General features: G+C 37.9%; 1 protein-coding gene across 1 annotated transcript in view; it reads left to right on the top strand.

Annotated features, from left to right (window-relative positions):
- MYO3B (myosin IIIB) overlaps positions 1 to 17,239 on the top strand; it is a 628,721-nt gene that overhangs the window by 318,757 nt on the left and 292,725 nt on the right. Inside the window, exon 23 of the mRNA XM_027865702.1 lies at positions 4,898 to 4,977. Coding sequence (XP_027721503.1) covers positions 4,898 to 4,977 — 80 coding nt within the window. The remainder of the gene's footprint in view (positions 1 to 4,897; positions 4,978 to 17,239) is intronic.

Raw genomic sequence — 17,239 nt, 5'->3', positions numbered from 1 at the left:
TTCATCAGTTCTCTCCCTGGAGGTGGATGGCATTGTTCATCTTGGGTCCTTTGGAATTGTCTTGAGTCATTGTCTAAATCACAGCAGCTATGTCTTTCACATCCTTACAATACTGCTGCATAAAATGTTCTCCAAACAGAGGAGTTTATCTTTGATACTCAACCTGGGTGGATTAATACACTAATTAAGTTAATTAAGGGTTAACAAAATAGCCTAGGATTAGTTTGTTGGAATAATGGGGCCCCAAGGACAGAGAAATTTTGATGGAAGGGGCTGCTTAATGTCAATATGATAGATCAAATCCGGGGCATGTGGAGTGGAGGGGTGTGGGAGTGGGGAGGCAGCATTGAGGGCACTGAACATCTGGATCAAGGGTAAAGAATGGAAGAGGGTTACAGAAAAGGGGGCACCTATTTTGCCCATTCCATGCTTTTTGTGCCTAGAGTAGTGTTGGGCTATAAGTAGTCCTGACTCGGGATGCTTACAGGCAATTAATGTTATTGAGTTTAAAGGTTATCCCATCTTCGTGCTTTTCCTGAAAGGACACATGCGCTCCAGCGTTCTCTGACAACACTGTCTAATGGCTTTTATTTCCTTCTGGGCACCTTGAATTGACTTGGATGGATCTTGATGTTATCCATGAACGTTCCTTGGGCTTTGTTGAACATATGTCAGCCCATGTGTCTGTCACGTTATTTCTGCCCTGGCTAGACAGGGCATGGACAGCAAACTAAGTTTTAATACCCAGGTCTATCTTCACCTAGATCTTTCTGGAGATAAAGTGTACATTATGACAGCATGAAAAATTTAGGTTTTATCAATTGATACTCTTCATAAAAGGAAGAAAAATTAATTTTTTTTTGGTGGGGCGGGGAATGTGATGTAATAAAGGGCTCTGAGTGAAAATAAAACAGAGAGATCTGGGAGCAATCTGACTCACTGTTTACAGAACAGGGAAGAGAAATTTTATTACCTCCTGTGAAACATCCTGGTTTTTAGATGGAAGGCTGTTTGTAGGGCCAAGGATCTGTTTGTTAGTTTTAATGGCTTAGGAAGCAAGAAGTGGGGAGTTACTGTTCTTTTAAAAAGTAATGTTTTGAGACCATCGGATCACAAATTTTTAAAGCTCTGATTTATATTCAGCCTGGGAAAATTCAATGAAAATATTTGTTTCAGCTTTGCTGAAGCAGGAATTCTACAGGTAGCAAGCACCAAGAATGTCAAAGGAAACACAAATAAAAGCTGTTGGGGACACTTACAAAGAGATATCAGTGCAAAGGGAGGCGGGGGTGGTGTAGCCAGTGAGAGATAACAGTGGCCAGCCAGTTTCTACTGTTGGTAGTTTGGTTCCCATTTGATGTCAAGAGATTCCCCCAGCATAATGGGTAGACTCCTACAAAGGATTTATGGGAGAACATAGACAAGAGTTTCTTTGGATGAGAAGACAAGGATGAATTGCAGTCTGCCATGTTGAAGCCACGGCCATGAAATTACAGATCCTCTGACAGGAGGTAAGAGTCATGTTTGAGGTTTCAGTAAGGTTTTAACCTTCCCCAAAGGAAAATAAAGGAAAAAAACTGTCTGTTCTGAAAAGACAGTGAAAATGTTTATAAATCCCTGCCCCTGATAAACCAGTCTGGAAAAAAGAAAGGCTTGTCCCTTCCCACCCCCTCTTATTCTCTTCCTTCCTCCTACCTCTCCCTGCACAAAACCACAGCTCCTCCCATTGAAATGAATTCCCCACATTCTTAGCTTGACACTGGAGAGTGGGCCACTTTCAAGCCCCCAGTTACAATTGTAATCACCTCCTCCCAGCTATTAACATTCATCCTCTAGTCTTAGGTAAACTTCCTTTGTGTTGGGAAGAAAATTGAAGACTGCAGGGCAGATCCTAACACCATCTAGCCCAGTCATATTGGGTAAATGGAAAAGCTTTGCCATATTTGAATCTATTTTAAATTGACTTAATGGACCAAATACAAAACAGATTCATTTCGGTAGGCTAAGGATGTGATGGTTTGATAGGAACAAACTGTAGCATATTGTTTTTAAAAATGTAATACATGGTTCTTCCTACAAAGCTTAAAAAAAAACAACTTTCCACAAAAACCACATTGTAATAGCCATAATGTAATTAAGTGTGAAATTAGAACATTCTAGGCAATACAAATATAACAGTGACCACAAGTAAGTAGACTACTTAAAAGATTGATTAGCAGAGAGGAAGATGAAATGATAAATTTTGTTTTGTAAACTAATTAGAAGCTATTTAATAATAACATATATTAAATCATTACATACATTTAAATAGCATGTAGAAAATTGTGCTTTATACCTAAATCACAACATTTAGAGCTGAAAGACCTTAGAAATCATCTAGTCCAGGGATTCTTGACCTTTTTTTGTGTCTTAAACCTGTTTGGCCTGGGGAGCCTTTTAGTTTGGGGAAGCCCATGGATATCACTTTTCAGAATGTTTTTAGATGCACAGAATAAAATACATAGGATTGCAAAGAAAACCAAAAGTTAGTGAAAATTATGATATATTTTCCCCCATCCAAGTTCCCGTACCCTTTGAAATCTATCTACAACTATGCTTCCTGGATCTCAGATGAAGAAATCCAGATTCTGGGGACCTGGGGGTTCTTAATCTGAGATATATGAACTTTTATGTATATATATATATATACATACATATATACATATATATGTATATATGTATGTATGTATGTATTTAACTATATTTAAAAATAATTGGTTTCCTTTGTAATCCTATGTATTTTATTTTGTCTTTTCTGAGAAGGGGTTCTTGTGCTGCCAAACAGATCCATGATTCAGAAAAAGGTTAAGAATTCTAATCTGATCCCTTTATTTCATCTAGTCTAATTCCCCTCTCAGGAAACCGAGGCACAGAGAGGTTCTTTGATTTTCCCAAGGTCACACAGGGAGTGGGAAACAAAGCCAACAGAATCCAATGCTCTTTCCTTCCAACCCTGGAGTAGACATTTCAAGTATCATTATTCCTAGTTTGAAGATGAATAAACCGAGACTTCAAAAAATGTCATCCAAGGCCACAAAGTTAGTTAAGTGGTAGAGGCAAGACTCAAATCCAGGTTTGGGTTACCTCTCCTAACCCTTTGAATTTTTTTATATTGAAAAGTAGCTTCATAATACTGCTAGTTTATTGGTATTTTTCTTTTATATTTTAATTATTTTACTTATTTATATTATTTTTAATAGCTAAGAGACTTCAAAAGGGGACAATTTCCCTTTCCCCTTTACAGCCTAAATTTTTCTTTTCAGTAACAAGTAACAAATTACCTTCCAACCAGAAACGCGTCCTGAAATCCTAAAACCTGCAGAGGGCAGTAGAGACAGGCTGAGATGTACGTTTGACTTCAATAGGACTCACAGGATCTTACCCTAGTCCTTTCTGTTAAAGGGGGATTGGTACAGAAATTGTGAACGGTAGTTTCTTGAAAATAGATGGAAATCCTCTGAAGCAAGAAATCACCCCCTTTTAAATGTGCCAGCTGAGATTGTCTCAGACTGTTTCTTCCTTTTCTCATTAATTTGGGAGCACAGAGATTGCCAGGGGTTCTTTGCAGTTAGAATGCAGCTTCTATCTCAACTCCGGTCCCATATAGGATATAAATTCTTTTAAATGCTTTTTGACTTCTGTTTTCTTTCCTGTGCATTCTTTAGTGGTTACCATTAAGGGAGACTCAGAAGGGTATTTTGGAGCAATGAACCATCTCTAAACGGAAATCGCCAGATAGAGTGTTGATGCTAACAGGCTGCTTAACATTTAAAAGAAGTGTGAACGCTCTATTTACATTTAAATTAAAATGGAAACTTATTTATGTGTTATGTTTCTGAAAGGTGTGGGGTGCTTCTGCTGGGGCGTATTGTTTATTCATTCTGTAAATCCTTTGAAATGTGTTAAAATGCTTCCCCCTCATTATAAAAAAAAAAAAAAAACCAACCCTGCCACCCCTGGATTAGGACTTTGATGTCACCAATCCTGCTTCAAAGGGTTCTTTCAGTGCTATTAATCACAGTTTAGCCTCTGAAGACACAGCCAGAGAAAACATTTGGACATCTTGTGCTAGACTTGCTAAAACTTTGAAATCTTCAGCGTCTCGCACATGCAAAATTCACAGCGGTGCGTTTCAGTGACAACTTTATTTTAAAACTATTGTCTTGAGCAACCTTTATTTTCCAGAACAATTGCATGATGTGACATCCCTTAGCATAAGGATCAGATTGAGTTTACAAACAAAAAGGCCCCAAAGATAGACTTCAGGTCACTTAGTGCAGAGGACAGTGATTTCCTAAGAGGCCTGTAAATCTTGTGAGAGAAGTCTCCTTACAATCTGGAGAGGTAAAAGCCACAAGGATTAGGCAAATCTGGGAGAGTTAAAAGTTCAAAGGGGAGATTGTCTTATCATTTTTCTCATCTTTCGTTAGCTTTAGAGCCAGGGATACCCGTCTGAACGCAGCTCAGAACTGAAGGGATTTCATTGGTATTAATTTCTTTCCTACCCTTTTTGGGGGGCTGGGGGTTTGGTACAAATTTGAAGAGGTCACAGAAAAGTAATCACACTTGCTGTCCTTTTATGAGGACTGTGAAATGTTGTGCTGTGTCTTTTCAATGTCCCTGTCCTGACATCATCCTGAGAATCACAGAACAATGACAGTTTTTCATGTTCACTCCTCGTTGACACAACTATATTTTGGTCCCTCTCCATTCGTGTGTATTTGTCTCTTGTAATAGTTGAGCAATGCTGATGAACCTCCGTCTATGTCCTATTTTTTCCAGTAATGGAGTACAATTGTCTTTCCAAAACAAGATATCCTTTGCTTTTCATTCAACCCATGTCTGTCTTTCTCAATAGGTAACTTGGCCCAGGCAAGAGCACGAGTGGCAGCAGCATCTAGGTCTTTGCCCCCTCAACTCAGTGCTGGGAGAGTCAAGGTCAGTAACAATCAGTCCCCTAGCCTCCCAACCCAAACAACCAAAGAGAAAGGGGCTTCAGATATATCGGGTTCATTGAATCCATCTCCAAGCCAAATGTTGTAAATGTTTCTCTAAAGAATAGGGGATTGAAATATAGGGACCCTGATGAAGAGTGTGTGAAGATGTTCAAAGAATGTCAAGGAAGTAGTTGTGAGATGTGAGTTGTCTGTCACAGTGCCCTAGCAGTCCTGCTGTCCGGAAGGAAGGATCACTTCCAGATAAATAATAATGCTCCTTCATAAGTATTTAGTGCCGATCTGTGAGAAGATCAGAGTATTTCCCCTTGGGTTAGGAAGGTGATGTTCCCAACCAAAAGAGACATCTATAAAAGAAAATCAGCAGTAGACACTTTTCCAGGGATGAAAGTCAAGCTCTATTGGAAATAATCCTGCCCAAGCTAAGGGCATCTTATTCATTACATATTGTTTCATTAAAATACAATATCAGCACATTGATAAAATGGCAATGACTTGCAGTATATTTTAGCTTAAGAAGGAAATAAATAGAAAGATCTTATTTAGGATATTGGAGAATATAGATTTAATGCTTTTAATGATGGCAAGTTTCTTCTCTCAGACTCAAAAACCTATCTCTCTGACATAAATGTCCTCCCTATGCTATATGGTTTTGAATTGTTTGGCCTCCATGATGCTAAAGAATCAGAGCGACCTAAAAGTCAATGGAAGTGATGGTAGACAGGAGGAATGAGCCATATTTCCAATTATGAGCTTTAGTAAAGTCAGGGAAGGAGAAATCCAGGGGGGAAATGTATAACTGAAAAAAAGAGGTGGACCAGAAGATATGAGGAGCAAAGAGAAAATTCAGTAGTACTCCTTACCTTGGCTAATCAAAAAAGAAAGAAATCCTTCTCTTCTCATCTCCCCCCCCCCCCCGCCCCATTCCATCCCAGGTGATACAGGATGAAAGTTGCCCAGAAATACATTAAAAATCATTAATAAAAATGTATTTTTGTATGCTATGTCATGGAGTGATCACAAGAAAGATTTTTTATTAGGGTATAGACAAGTTAGAGAAACAGTATGGTAAAGAGGGTCAGCATCAGAGTTAAGAAGACCTTGGATCAAGTCCTACCTTTGACCTAGGGAAAGCTATGTAACTTTTGTTGCTCAGGTTGCTGATTAGAGGCAGCAGATAGGAGATTCCATACTAGGAGGTCCACCACACTGATGACGTCAAATATCTGGACTCTCCCCATCCCCCCTAAAGATAATTTGATAATAGTAAAACTCCTTGAGGAAAGATCTTATCAAGCAGGTAATGAATGTTTTGACATTTGAGACTACAAAATATTTATCATTTATTTGGACTAGGAAATCCCAATGAGAATGATAGAGAAGTCTAAATCCTTTTGGGGATCTTTTGTGTGTCTACTTTCCTCCTTGGGCAAGTTTATTTATTTGTTTGTTTGTTTGTATATTTAGCAGGCAATGAGGTTAAGGGACTTGGCCAGTAGTACTTGCTAGTAAGTATCTGAGATTAAATTTGAACTCAAGTCCTCCTGACCCCAGGGCATGTGCTCTATCCACTGTGTCACCTAGCTGCCCCAAGAGCAAGTTTATATTTCAGTAAAGAAAATTTTTAAATAATGCTATACTTTCAGGCCCTACTAGTTGGCCCAAAATGCAAGAGGCATCCGTATTCACAAAACGGCCTACCAGCCTTTTCATAGAATTTAGAATTAGGAACAATGATAGAAATTATTTAGTGCAACTTCTTCACGTTACGGATGAGAAAATCAAGGCCCAGAAATGGTAAGTGATTTGCTTAAGATCATCTAGGTAGCAAACGACAGAGTCAAGATTTCCCTGGTCTTTTGACTCCACATCCAGTGTTCCTCCAACTAACACTTCCTTTCTCTTCTTTCCTGAAACTAGAGAAGTGGAATCTACATATGGTGCTAACAAACAAGCAAGGAGGCTTTTTCACTTGCTAGGGCTCTGTATCTGTAATGTAGCTTCTAAAGGCACAATCTGATTAGTTTTCAGACTAATAAGTCTGGCCTGTAAGTATATCTGACATACTTTGTTTCCTGGGCAAAAATCCTGTTTATTTAGCTCCAAACTAAGTGGGGCTTTAATCTGAGTTGAATGATAGAATGGAAGAATTGGAAGGGATCTTAGGGTCACTTAATTTAAACCTATAAATTTATGGTTAAGGTCCACCATGATTAAGTGATTTGCTCAGGGTCACACAACTAGTTAGTGGCATTACCAGGACAAGAATTCAGGTCTCTTGACTCTAAGGCTAAATCTCTTTCTTTTATTCTCTGTTGCCTCTGGGTCAGATACTAGCTTAATTCAGTATTTTAGTTTTCTAAACTCCCTGGCACTAGGTATTTGGAGATTAGAGCTGTCCCAAAGTAGACTGGGATACCTGAGTAGATAATGGATGGACCTCACAGGAAGTCTAAAACCAAAATCTGGATGGCCACTTTCTGGATACGTTATAAAAGGAACATTTTTTATGGCTGGGTTGGACTAGACAGTCTTTGGGGTCCCTTCCAACTCTTCAAATTCAAGTTTCATAGAAAATATTCTCTCTCTAAATTCAAGGGGAAAAATCACTGGTTAATTTCATGGTTCCCAGTTTTCCAGTCTTATTATTGATTAAATCAGACACCTCTGTTCTTCCTTATATCCTTTTTAACTTCGTCACACTAAAACTTTCTTTTTTCTTATAGACATACTTTTATTTATTTCATTAAGTATTTCCCAATTACATGCAAAAATTTTTTGGCATTCATTTTAAACATTTTCAGTTTCAAATTCTTTCTTTCCCTCCTGAACCTCTCCCACCCCATGAGAAGGCAAGCAATATGATAGCAATTATTCATGTGCAGTCATGCAAAACATGTTTCCATATTAGCCATGTTGCAAAAGAAAACACATGCAAAAAAAAAAGAAAACAAGAAAAATTATAAAAAGTTAAAAAAATGTATGCTTCAATCTGCACTCAAGAGTTCATCAATTATCTCTCTGGATATGGACAGCATTTTCCATCATGGGTCCTTTGGACTTGTCTTGGGTCATTGTCTTGATCAGAGGAACTAAATCTTTCACCGTTATCATCCTTACAATAAATAATTGCTCTTATTCCGTACAATGTTCTCCTGGTTCTGCTCACTTTACTTTTCATTAGTTCACATAAGTCTTCCCAGGTTTTTCTGAAACTATCCTGCTCGTTATTTCTTATAACGCAATAGTATTCCATCACAATCATATACCACAACTTGTTCCCCAATTGATGAGCATCTCCTCAATTTCTAGTTTTTTGACACCACAAAATAGAGCTGCTATAAACATTTTTGTACAAATAGGTCCTTTTCCCTTTTCTTTTACCTAGTAATGGTATTGCTGTGTCAAAGGTTATGCAGTTTTATAGCCCTTTGAGCATAGTTCCAAGTTGTTCTACAGAATGGTTGGACTAGTTCTGCACAACTCCACCAACCATGCATTCCCAAGAAAACTTTCATGCTTATTGAGTGAGGTTCATTCCATCTAGTTTTTCCCTCATTGATCCTTTAGAAAATCTTTGAAAGAAAGATGGTGCAAAATTATGAGCAGCATTCCTTCATAAAACAGTGAGAAACAGAAAGGGAAAATAATTTAAATAAAGTTGGAAAAGAAACCCAGGAAAGCAATGACAAGGAACTTTAAGGATGAAATTGGAAGGAAGACAATAAACAGATAAAAATGAAAAAGCTCTACCACAATTTTTATAACAAACTCTCTTCCCTATCAAGGACCAAGGAGCCATGCCATTAGAGTCCCAGATGTGCTGCCAGAAGAAGTGAAAATGAACATGAAGAAAAAAAATAAGAAAAGTAGCTGTAATAGACAGACAGACAAGGAAAAGATCAGTGATGGAAGCAACACAATTTTGAGGGCTCTGAGGTATCAATTTTCAAGATAAATGATAGGACACCAAATGTATATAAAAAAAAATTGGATTTTATTATTATTCCTCCCCAGGGCAACTGAATTGACAATTAATTTACAAAATTATGAAATGGGGGTGGGTACACCCAGTTCTTTGGGAATGTGCTAGGAAAGCCCGTGATGGCAGCAGGAAGTGTGGCACAATCACACTTTAATAAAGCACCGAGGGTACAGAGATAAGCAGCAAAAGGGATACAGAGGCAGATGCTGTGGGGATGGGATGGAGTGGTGAAGGAAGGCAGGCAGCATTGGGAAAAGGACAGGGTGGAAAGAGGCAGAGAATATGACACACATAACCATGGATTAGGGGCACTAGGCAGCATGGACCTGATATGGAGATGAACGAGTACTTGGACGTAGGAGTTTAAGGTCTCATTTTTAAAGGGATTTTGGGGAAACAGACTAACTCTTATCTGTGCCACCTTGGGTTTAGTTCATTAACATATCCAAATCATGTCAAAGTCAGTAAAACTTTAAAATTAACGTATCCATATCATCTCAAAATTATCAGCACCTTTTGGTGTTCTGCTGGTCTTACTGCAGAGATCTGAGACTTGTCTGAGATTGACATATCCTAGGACCAAAGGGCTCTGACAGCAGTGCCTAAATGGCTTCTGGTGATTCAGCACATATGACCAGGATGTGAATTTTGGTTAATATATGATACAATTTGTAAATTACAGTCCTTTGATCTTTTGGATGATTTGTATATGACTTCTAGGTTCCCCTTTGCAATCATTTCCTGCTATTGCGTGTTTATATTGTCTACTTAAAAACTCACTTACTAAACTATATAGAAAGGAGTAGGGGGGCCAGGGAGATAAGAACAAGGTACACTTTTAACATTTTTAACACAGCAACTGTGAGAATATAAATAACTACCAACTGATGTGCCTATCTTCTCATCAATACATTTTATGAGAATAATCTACATGTGCATTGATGGCATCCTTGATGAGGACATTAGAAAGGAACCAGGAAATCATTTGCAAATGATATTCCACAGTAGACCGTATTTTTATTATAACATCATCAACTAAAAATGTAGAGAATATGCAATGCCACTGTGTTTACTTTTCATTGATTATAAAAAAATTTTTTTTTGATTCATTGGAGCAAATCACCAAGCTCTCCACCAACAAGGTGCCCATACATATATCAAAATCAGACAAGATATTTTGAAAGGTATCACAGTAGAATCAACTTTATTTGATGACCCTATGATCATTAATATCAAGTGAAGTATTAAGCAAGAACTAACCTATTTGCCGCTGTAATGGAGGAGGTCCAACAGAGATTAGAAGTTAAGGAGAGATTCTCAGTTGATTTTCCAGTTTACAGATAACACTGTGATAATTGCACCAAGCCCAAGAACATTGGTGAACCTCCTAAATAAAATTCATGATCACTTAAGAGACTTTGGCCTAACTTTCTACAAAGGAATAAAAATAAGTGGATGGATGAAGAATGCTTGCAATCTAGACCAGTGGTCCTCAAAGTATAGTCTGAGGACACTGGAGAATTCCCCAAGACTTTTTAAGGGAATCTGCAAGGTCAAAACTGTTTTCATGATAATATTGAGATATTATTCGCCTATTAAAATATTACTCCCTTTTCCAACTCCATAGTTACGTGAAGCTCTAAGAAGAGTTTTATAACAAACTCTCTTCCCTATCAACAACCAAGGAGCCATGCCATTAGAGTCCCAGAAGAAGTGAAAATGAACATGAAGGAAAAAAATAGGAAAAGTAGCTATAGTAGACCAGGTAGACAAGGAAAAGATCAGTGGTAGAAGCAACACAACTCAACAGATTGAGTGCAGAAGCAGATATGAGAATCCAGCTTTTTCCATTATGCCAGACATTAAAAAGATTTGCAAAAAATATGTAAAACAATTCCACTTGTCTCACTAAATTTTTTTATTTTGGGAAATAGTTATTTCTCATGGAAATATGTTGTTTATGTCAACATATAATGGATTTATTATTCTCATTTTAAATGCTTAAGAATAAATATTTTTTTAATTTACCAGTTTTAATTTATACTAATTTAATTTCAAATATGGTAAATATTGATAGATATAATCTGTATAAGCAAAAGCTTTTTGGGGTCCTCAATAACTTTTAAGAATGTAAAGTGGTCCTCATTTTTTTAGAATGTAAAGGGGTCCTGAGACCAAAAAAATTGAGAACTACTGATCTAAACTATAATATACATTTAGATAGACAACCCATGGAGGTCATCCATTAGTATGTATATCTATAATAGACTGCAAATGGAAAGTGAACTGGACCCAAAGTTGAACAGGAGGAGAGCAGGCTGGACTGCCTTTGGGAAATTTCTCTTGCTTCTTGAGTACAAAGGCCCATCTTTTTATTTTTTAAAAAATAGTATATCATTTTTATTTTTTTAATTAACAAGCATTTAAAAATTAACCCATCCTTCTAATCTTCCCATTATTCCCCTGGTCCCCAAACTCATCTTTTGAACCCCAATGTTCTTCTAGTAATGCCAAATGACTGTGAATTTTGAATTATTACTGTCTTCAAAGATGTGAAATTAAGGATGACAAAAGGTAATGGAAATGCACATGGAAAACAGAGATTGGCCATCACATATTATACATTAGGAAGTCTACTAAAGTAGGGGGTGGAGAGCATTAGAAATATGTACAACAGTACATATAACACACAACAGGGCAAAAAGATGGGCCAGTCACAGAAACCTTTGGACTGTTCTGCTGGTTTCCCTGTTGGACAATGAAAATCCCGAAACATGTCAGGTGGATCCACTGTGGCAAATTTATAAGAGAATATTGATGAAAATCACCCAGGTTGGAGAAGTATGGAGAGATTTTCATCTGTAGCACTGGAGGGAATACCTACAATGTGAGATTATTGATCTATTAGAAAACTAGTGTATTAGTGAAAGAATACCATTATCAGAGACTTTGTTTTTATAGAATTTTAGAATCAAAAGGAAGTTTTTATATTATTTGATCTAAACGCCATCATTTTACAGATGAGGAAACTAGGGCCAAAGTAAGTGAAATTATTTGCCCATAGTAGCAAGCAGCAGAAAAAGAATTTGAAACCAGAAACTCTCATTCTAGATCAAGTGTTCTTTTTCACTAGACTATGGCAGCAAGGTGACACAGTCAATTGAGCACTGGACCTAAAGTTAGGAAGACTCATCTTCCTGAGTTCAAATCTGGCTTCAGACACTTACTAGCTATGTGACCTTGGACAAGTCATTCAACCCAGTTTGCCTCAGTTTCCACATCTATAAAATGAGCTAGAGAAGGAAATGGCAAGCCACTCCACTATCTTTGCCAAGAAAATCCCAAATAGGGTCACAAAGAGTCACACATGACTGAAAATGACTGAACAACAACAACAGCTGCCTTTTTTTTTTAAATGGTGTATTGTTTGGTTATCTTTTTAATGTTAGTGTTAAAATGTCACATAGCATTACCATGAAATTTCCTGGAAAAGATGTCCTTAACTAAAGATTCCAGAGATGTCTCTGAGCGGTATTTGTTAGAGTGCAAAGTAAGCTAAGGAGCCTTTTTTTTTTGTAATTTTATTTTAATGTATTTTTATTTCGTTCATTTTATTTTATTTTTTAATGTATTTTTATTCTGAACACCAAATAAAATGGGGGGGTTATATACATATATATACATAAGCATATATTCGTGTGCATATATATATATATGCACACAAATACATATGCATACATATATATAGTAGGACAGGAAAAGAGAAACTACAGATCTATGTTAGGTACAGTTTAACTTTTAATAAGTTCAGCCAGTAGTTTTCAAAGCTCTGATGCTTTTACAATATGCCATTCTGGCCTTCCTTATGTTCTCTTCTAAATCATTTTTAAAGATACCTCAATGATTTTTTTTCTTTTTTTGGAAACGCACTTCTTACTGTGCAGTATCCTTATTTGGTCTGGACAGGGTATTTCCTCAGCATAGGGAATTTCATGTCAGTATAAATCATCAAGGTATAGCCTTAGAGAGTTGACAAAGACACTGAGTTCCAGGATTTGTTCCTAGGCACACAGTTACCATGTGTCAGAGGTGAGACTTGAACCCAAATGTTCTTGGGTCTTCTATCCATTAATCTACTGTATAAGAGCTGTGGATGTTAGTGGGAGAGGAAACTGATCTTTGATATCATTCCTTTTGATTCACACTGGGATAAAAGTATTGAGAAAAGGTGCAGAACCTGAGTGCTTTGAGTTTGAGGATATCTCCCCAGAAATCTGACCTTGGAGGTCAAAGAACTGAAGCCTACAGAGTGGTACTGATTCTGAACAGCTGCCTCTCTTAAAGGAATGAGCCTGATACCCTTAAGGTATTTGTTAGCTCATGGTATCATAAAGATAAAACTGGAAGGGACCACAAAGACCATCTTGTTTGAACTCCTGATTTTACATATAATGAAACTGAGATCCATAGGCATCCAGCTGACTTGCCCATGGTCTCACCAGAAATGTCAGATGATACTCTCTCTAGAATTCTCCCTTGAAAGTGAATTGGGAGCTCAGACCTTGGATTCAGGAGGACCTGAGTTCAAATCAGGCCTCAGACACTTGACACTAGCTGTGTGACCCTGGGCAAGTCACTTAACCCTGATTGCCTTAACAAAAAAGGTAAAAAAAAAAGTGAATTGGTTGGATCAGCTTTTGGTGTTTTAAGGACCACCTTCATTATGGAGAAAATTGCCCTCAAAGAAGAAACACTCTAAAGGCAGTCATTTTGGTTTGAATTCTTTAGGCATCTTCTGAAGATGCTGTGGCATAAAAGACTTGTGTGGGGTGGGGGAGTCAGAAGCAGAATCATAGAACATCAAATATCAGTAAATATTTGTTATTAAATGCTTACTATGTGCCAGGCGCTGTGCTAAGCACCGGGGATATGAAGGAGCAAAAGTCAGCCTTTGCCCTCAAGGACCATACACTCTAATGAGAAAGTCATTTAGATGTCCTCTAGTTTAAGTTATACCTGGATAAGCCTCTACTCTATGACATACCAGAGATTAGCCATTCAGTCATTGCCAGAATATTTCTAGAGGATGGATTGGTGGAGGTAGAGGGGAGGGTTCCACTATTCTCTCGTTTAGCAAATGTCACTTCTGGATAATTCTAATTGTTAGGAAGCTTTTCCTTACCTCAAAATGAAGTTTGGTTCTCTGAAACATCTGCCTCCCTGAAACTTTTATACATTGTTTCTAACTTTGCCCTCTGTGGGGCTAGCCTATGAAGTCTGATCCTTCTTCCTCCAAGTCACTCTTCAAATACTTGAAGGCAATGATCATGCCACTCCTATATTTTCTATTATCCAGGCTAAACAGCCAGTTTCTTCAATTGGGTCTCATATAGCATACTCTCAAGGCCTTTCTCTAGTCTGTTCACTCTCCTCGGAGGGGCTTTTCTCCAGCTAGACCCTCTTAAAATGTAGAGCATAAAACTGGACACAATAAATATGGGCTGACCATAGTAGAAAATAAGATTATAATCTCATTATTTCTGGCTATTATACCTTTCTTAATGATGCCTGAGATAGCATTTACTTTTTAGGCTATCATGTCATACTAACACATATTGAACTCGTGGTCCACTAAGACCTTTAGATCTTTTCCACAATTATTATAATAGATATAAATACTCTATATTAATATAAATACTCCCTTAAATGGTGCCAATTTAAACTCATAAAAATAATAATAATAGACAGCTTTACCATAGTACTTTAAGTTCTACAAAGCACTTTATGTGTGTATATATTTATATACATATATATATATATATATATAAATTCATTTAATCTTCAGAACAACCCTTATGAAGTAGGTGCTATTATCCCATTTTTCAGATGAGGAAACTGAGGCATAGAGAGGTTAAATGAATTGCCCAGGGATGTACAGCTAGGAAGCATTGGAGACAAAATACGGACTCAAGTTTTTCTGATTCCAAGGTCCGTACTCAAGGCACTATTCCACCTGCCAACTCATCTACACCTTCACAGAACCATAGAATCAAATTTTTAATCCAATTGCCTAAAACCAATTCACCTACAGCCTACGCCTAGAATCTTTCCTTAGTCATTTAATTGAATGACTCAAGGGGGCCAACAAATGAATGAATTTCCCCTGTAAACTGCTGAGCAGAGGCCTGAAATTTTCCCAATTATAGGCATTCCTCTGGAGTAAGGCCTTGTTTCTACCCAAAGCTAGATCAAAATGAAAATGTTTGATTCCATGGGGTATTGAGTCAATCCCTCAGAGTCCACTGGCACATTAGCAGGAATGAATTAATTGGATAACTAGGTATGACCTAGCCCGCAGTGGGATTCTTAGGGAAATGGCTCCAGGCTAGTAAATTGTGTTGTCAAAAGTGAGGAACTATAGGTATCTCAGAAAACAAAGACCCTGCAAGACAATCTTAAAACCCCTAAGTCACCCTATCTAAGTAAGATCCACTGTAAGAGGCCTGCCTGCTGGGAATCTGAATCAACTAGCCAATTCTCTAGGAGTCTTCTCTCCGTTCCCCCACGCCCACCATGAATCAGTCCCAGGTCCCCAGGTCTGGCTCCTCTTCTCAGTGCCTAGTCCTGCTCAATTTGGATAAGAACCCTATTTAAACAAACAAAACACCATTAGACTTTCCTGGCTTGGGTGCCCAATTCCATCAGCCCCCAGTGGATCTGACCTGTTTCCACTGTCCCCAACTGTCCATCTTTAGTTGAGTATTACTCCTCAATTAAGCTGACTTGTTTTATTTTTCCTGTTTTGTGTGCTCTATGTTTCCTTACACTGAACCTTGGTATCCTGACTCTTCCTAAATCTGTAATAAGATGAGAAACTAGAAGAGAAAGGGCCAGATCAAGACAGAGATTCCTGAGAACAGCGTAAATGTGAGGGGTGTAGACATTTTACCCCCTCAATAATGTCCTCTAAATATGCCTCAGGTTCCTTTCTTACAAACCTTTTCAGCCTGGACTGTCCAAAACATGTCTGGGCTTTCAGAGTGCTGGGATTCTATCTGTTCAGTAGAGGTGCTGTAGAGGAGAGAAGCTCAGTCGGTAATCTGCTTGTGGAAAGTTTGATGTTAACTCCAGATGAGGGTTTTCTACTTCAGGATCTGTCCTCTGACTCTTTTCCCTCTCACCCCATTAACAAAGTCAAACAAAATTGAATGTTACAGTTTTGCTTCAGCTGCATATTAATGCAACCAAAGCCTTAATTGGTCATTAGGTCACAGGCTACTTATGAAGAATGTTACAGAAAGTTTTTGTGTATTGTTTCACCCTCAGCCCTCAGGGAGTTGCACATTGGTCTGAGAATGTCCTGAAGCTATTCCCAAATAGGATCCTAGGACTTAGACTTGGAAAGGGTTTTAGAGATGGTCTGCAAGGGTGGGGAACCTTCAGCCTTGAGGCTACATGTGGCCCTCTAGGTCCTCAAGTGTGGTCCTTGGATGCAACTGCACTTGAGGACCTAGAGGGCCACATGTGGCCTTGAGGCTGATGGTTCCCCACTCCTGGCTGTAGTCCAATTCCTTCATTTTGTAGGCCCAAACCATAAAATTGGATGTCTTTGAAAGGAAAAAAAATGCAATGTATGTTAGAATGTCAGCTAGAAATATACCTAGAGGCCATACTAAGATTTTATTCAAACCAGATTTGGAGAAAAAGCATGGTTTTTCTTCAAGTCAATATGGTTAAGTCCCCTATGTAATTATCTAGATTTCATGTGTAACTTTTGAAAATTTGTTTCCATTTTGATTCCTGGTCTTATGTATGAATTGATTTCCTTATCTAATGACATTTAAGCTTTCCTTTTCCTTCTTTGGCTCTTGCATGCAGTCTCCTAAATACCTTCTCAAGGTAAGATTTGTACCTTTATTTGAGTTGAGGAAGGTTGTGGAAAAAACTCACCACACTCAAAAGTGGCTGCTCATTGTGTGGTCCATTGAGTGTATCACATGTGCTGACAATGACAATATTTAGGTCAAGTTCATAGTTCATATTCATGCCCCCTGTTCAGAGCGGATGGTAACCTGCCACAGACTAAGTTAATGCTAAGATGTTTTGTGAAAACCAAGTTGCTTCTTGTATTTGCTGGTTTTGAGGTTGGGTTTCTGTTTTATTTGCCTGAATTGCAATATAGCAACATAATCTGCTTGGAATTGATAGCTATAATTATTTTCATTCACAATTCCCTCTTTCAGAAGAAAGCTTCTGGTCT

This window comes from Vombatus ursinus, unplaced genomic scaffold (assembly GCF_900497805.2).
Source record: "Vombatus ursinus unplaced genomic scaffold, bare-nosed wombat genome assembly UNPS02014779.1, whole genome shotgun sequence".
Classification (NCBI taxonomy): Eukaryota; Metazoa; Chordata; class Mammalia; order Diprotodontia; family Vombatidae; genus Vombatus; species Vombatus ursinus.
This window is presented reverse-complemented; position numbering and strand designations above follow the sequence as displayed.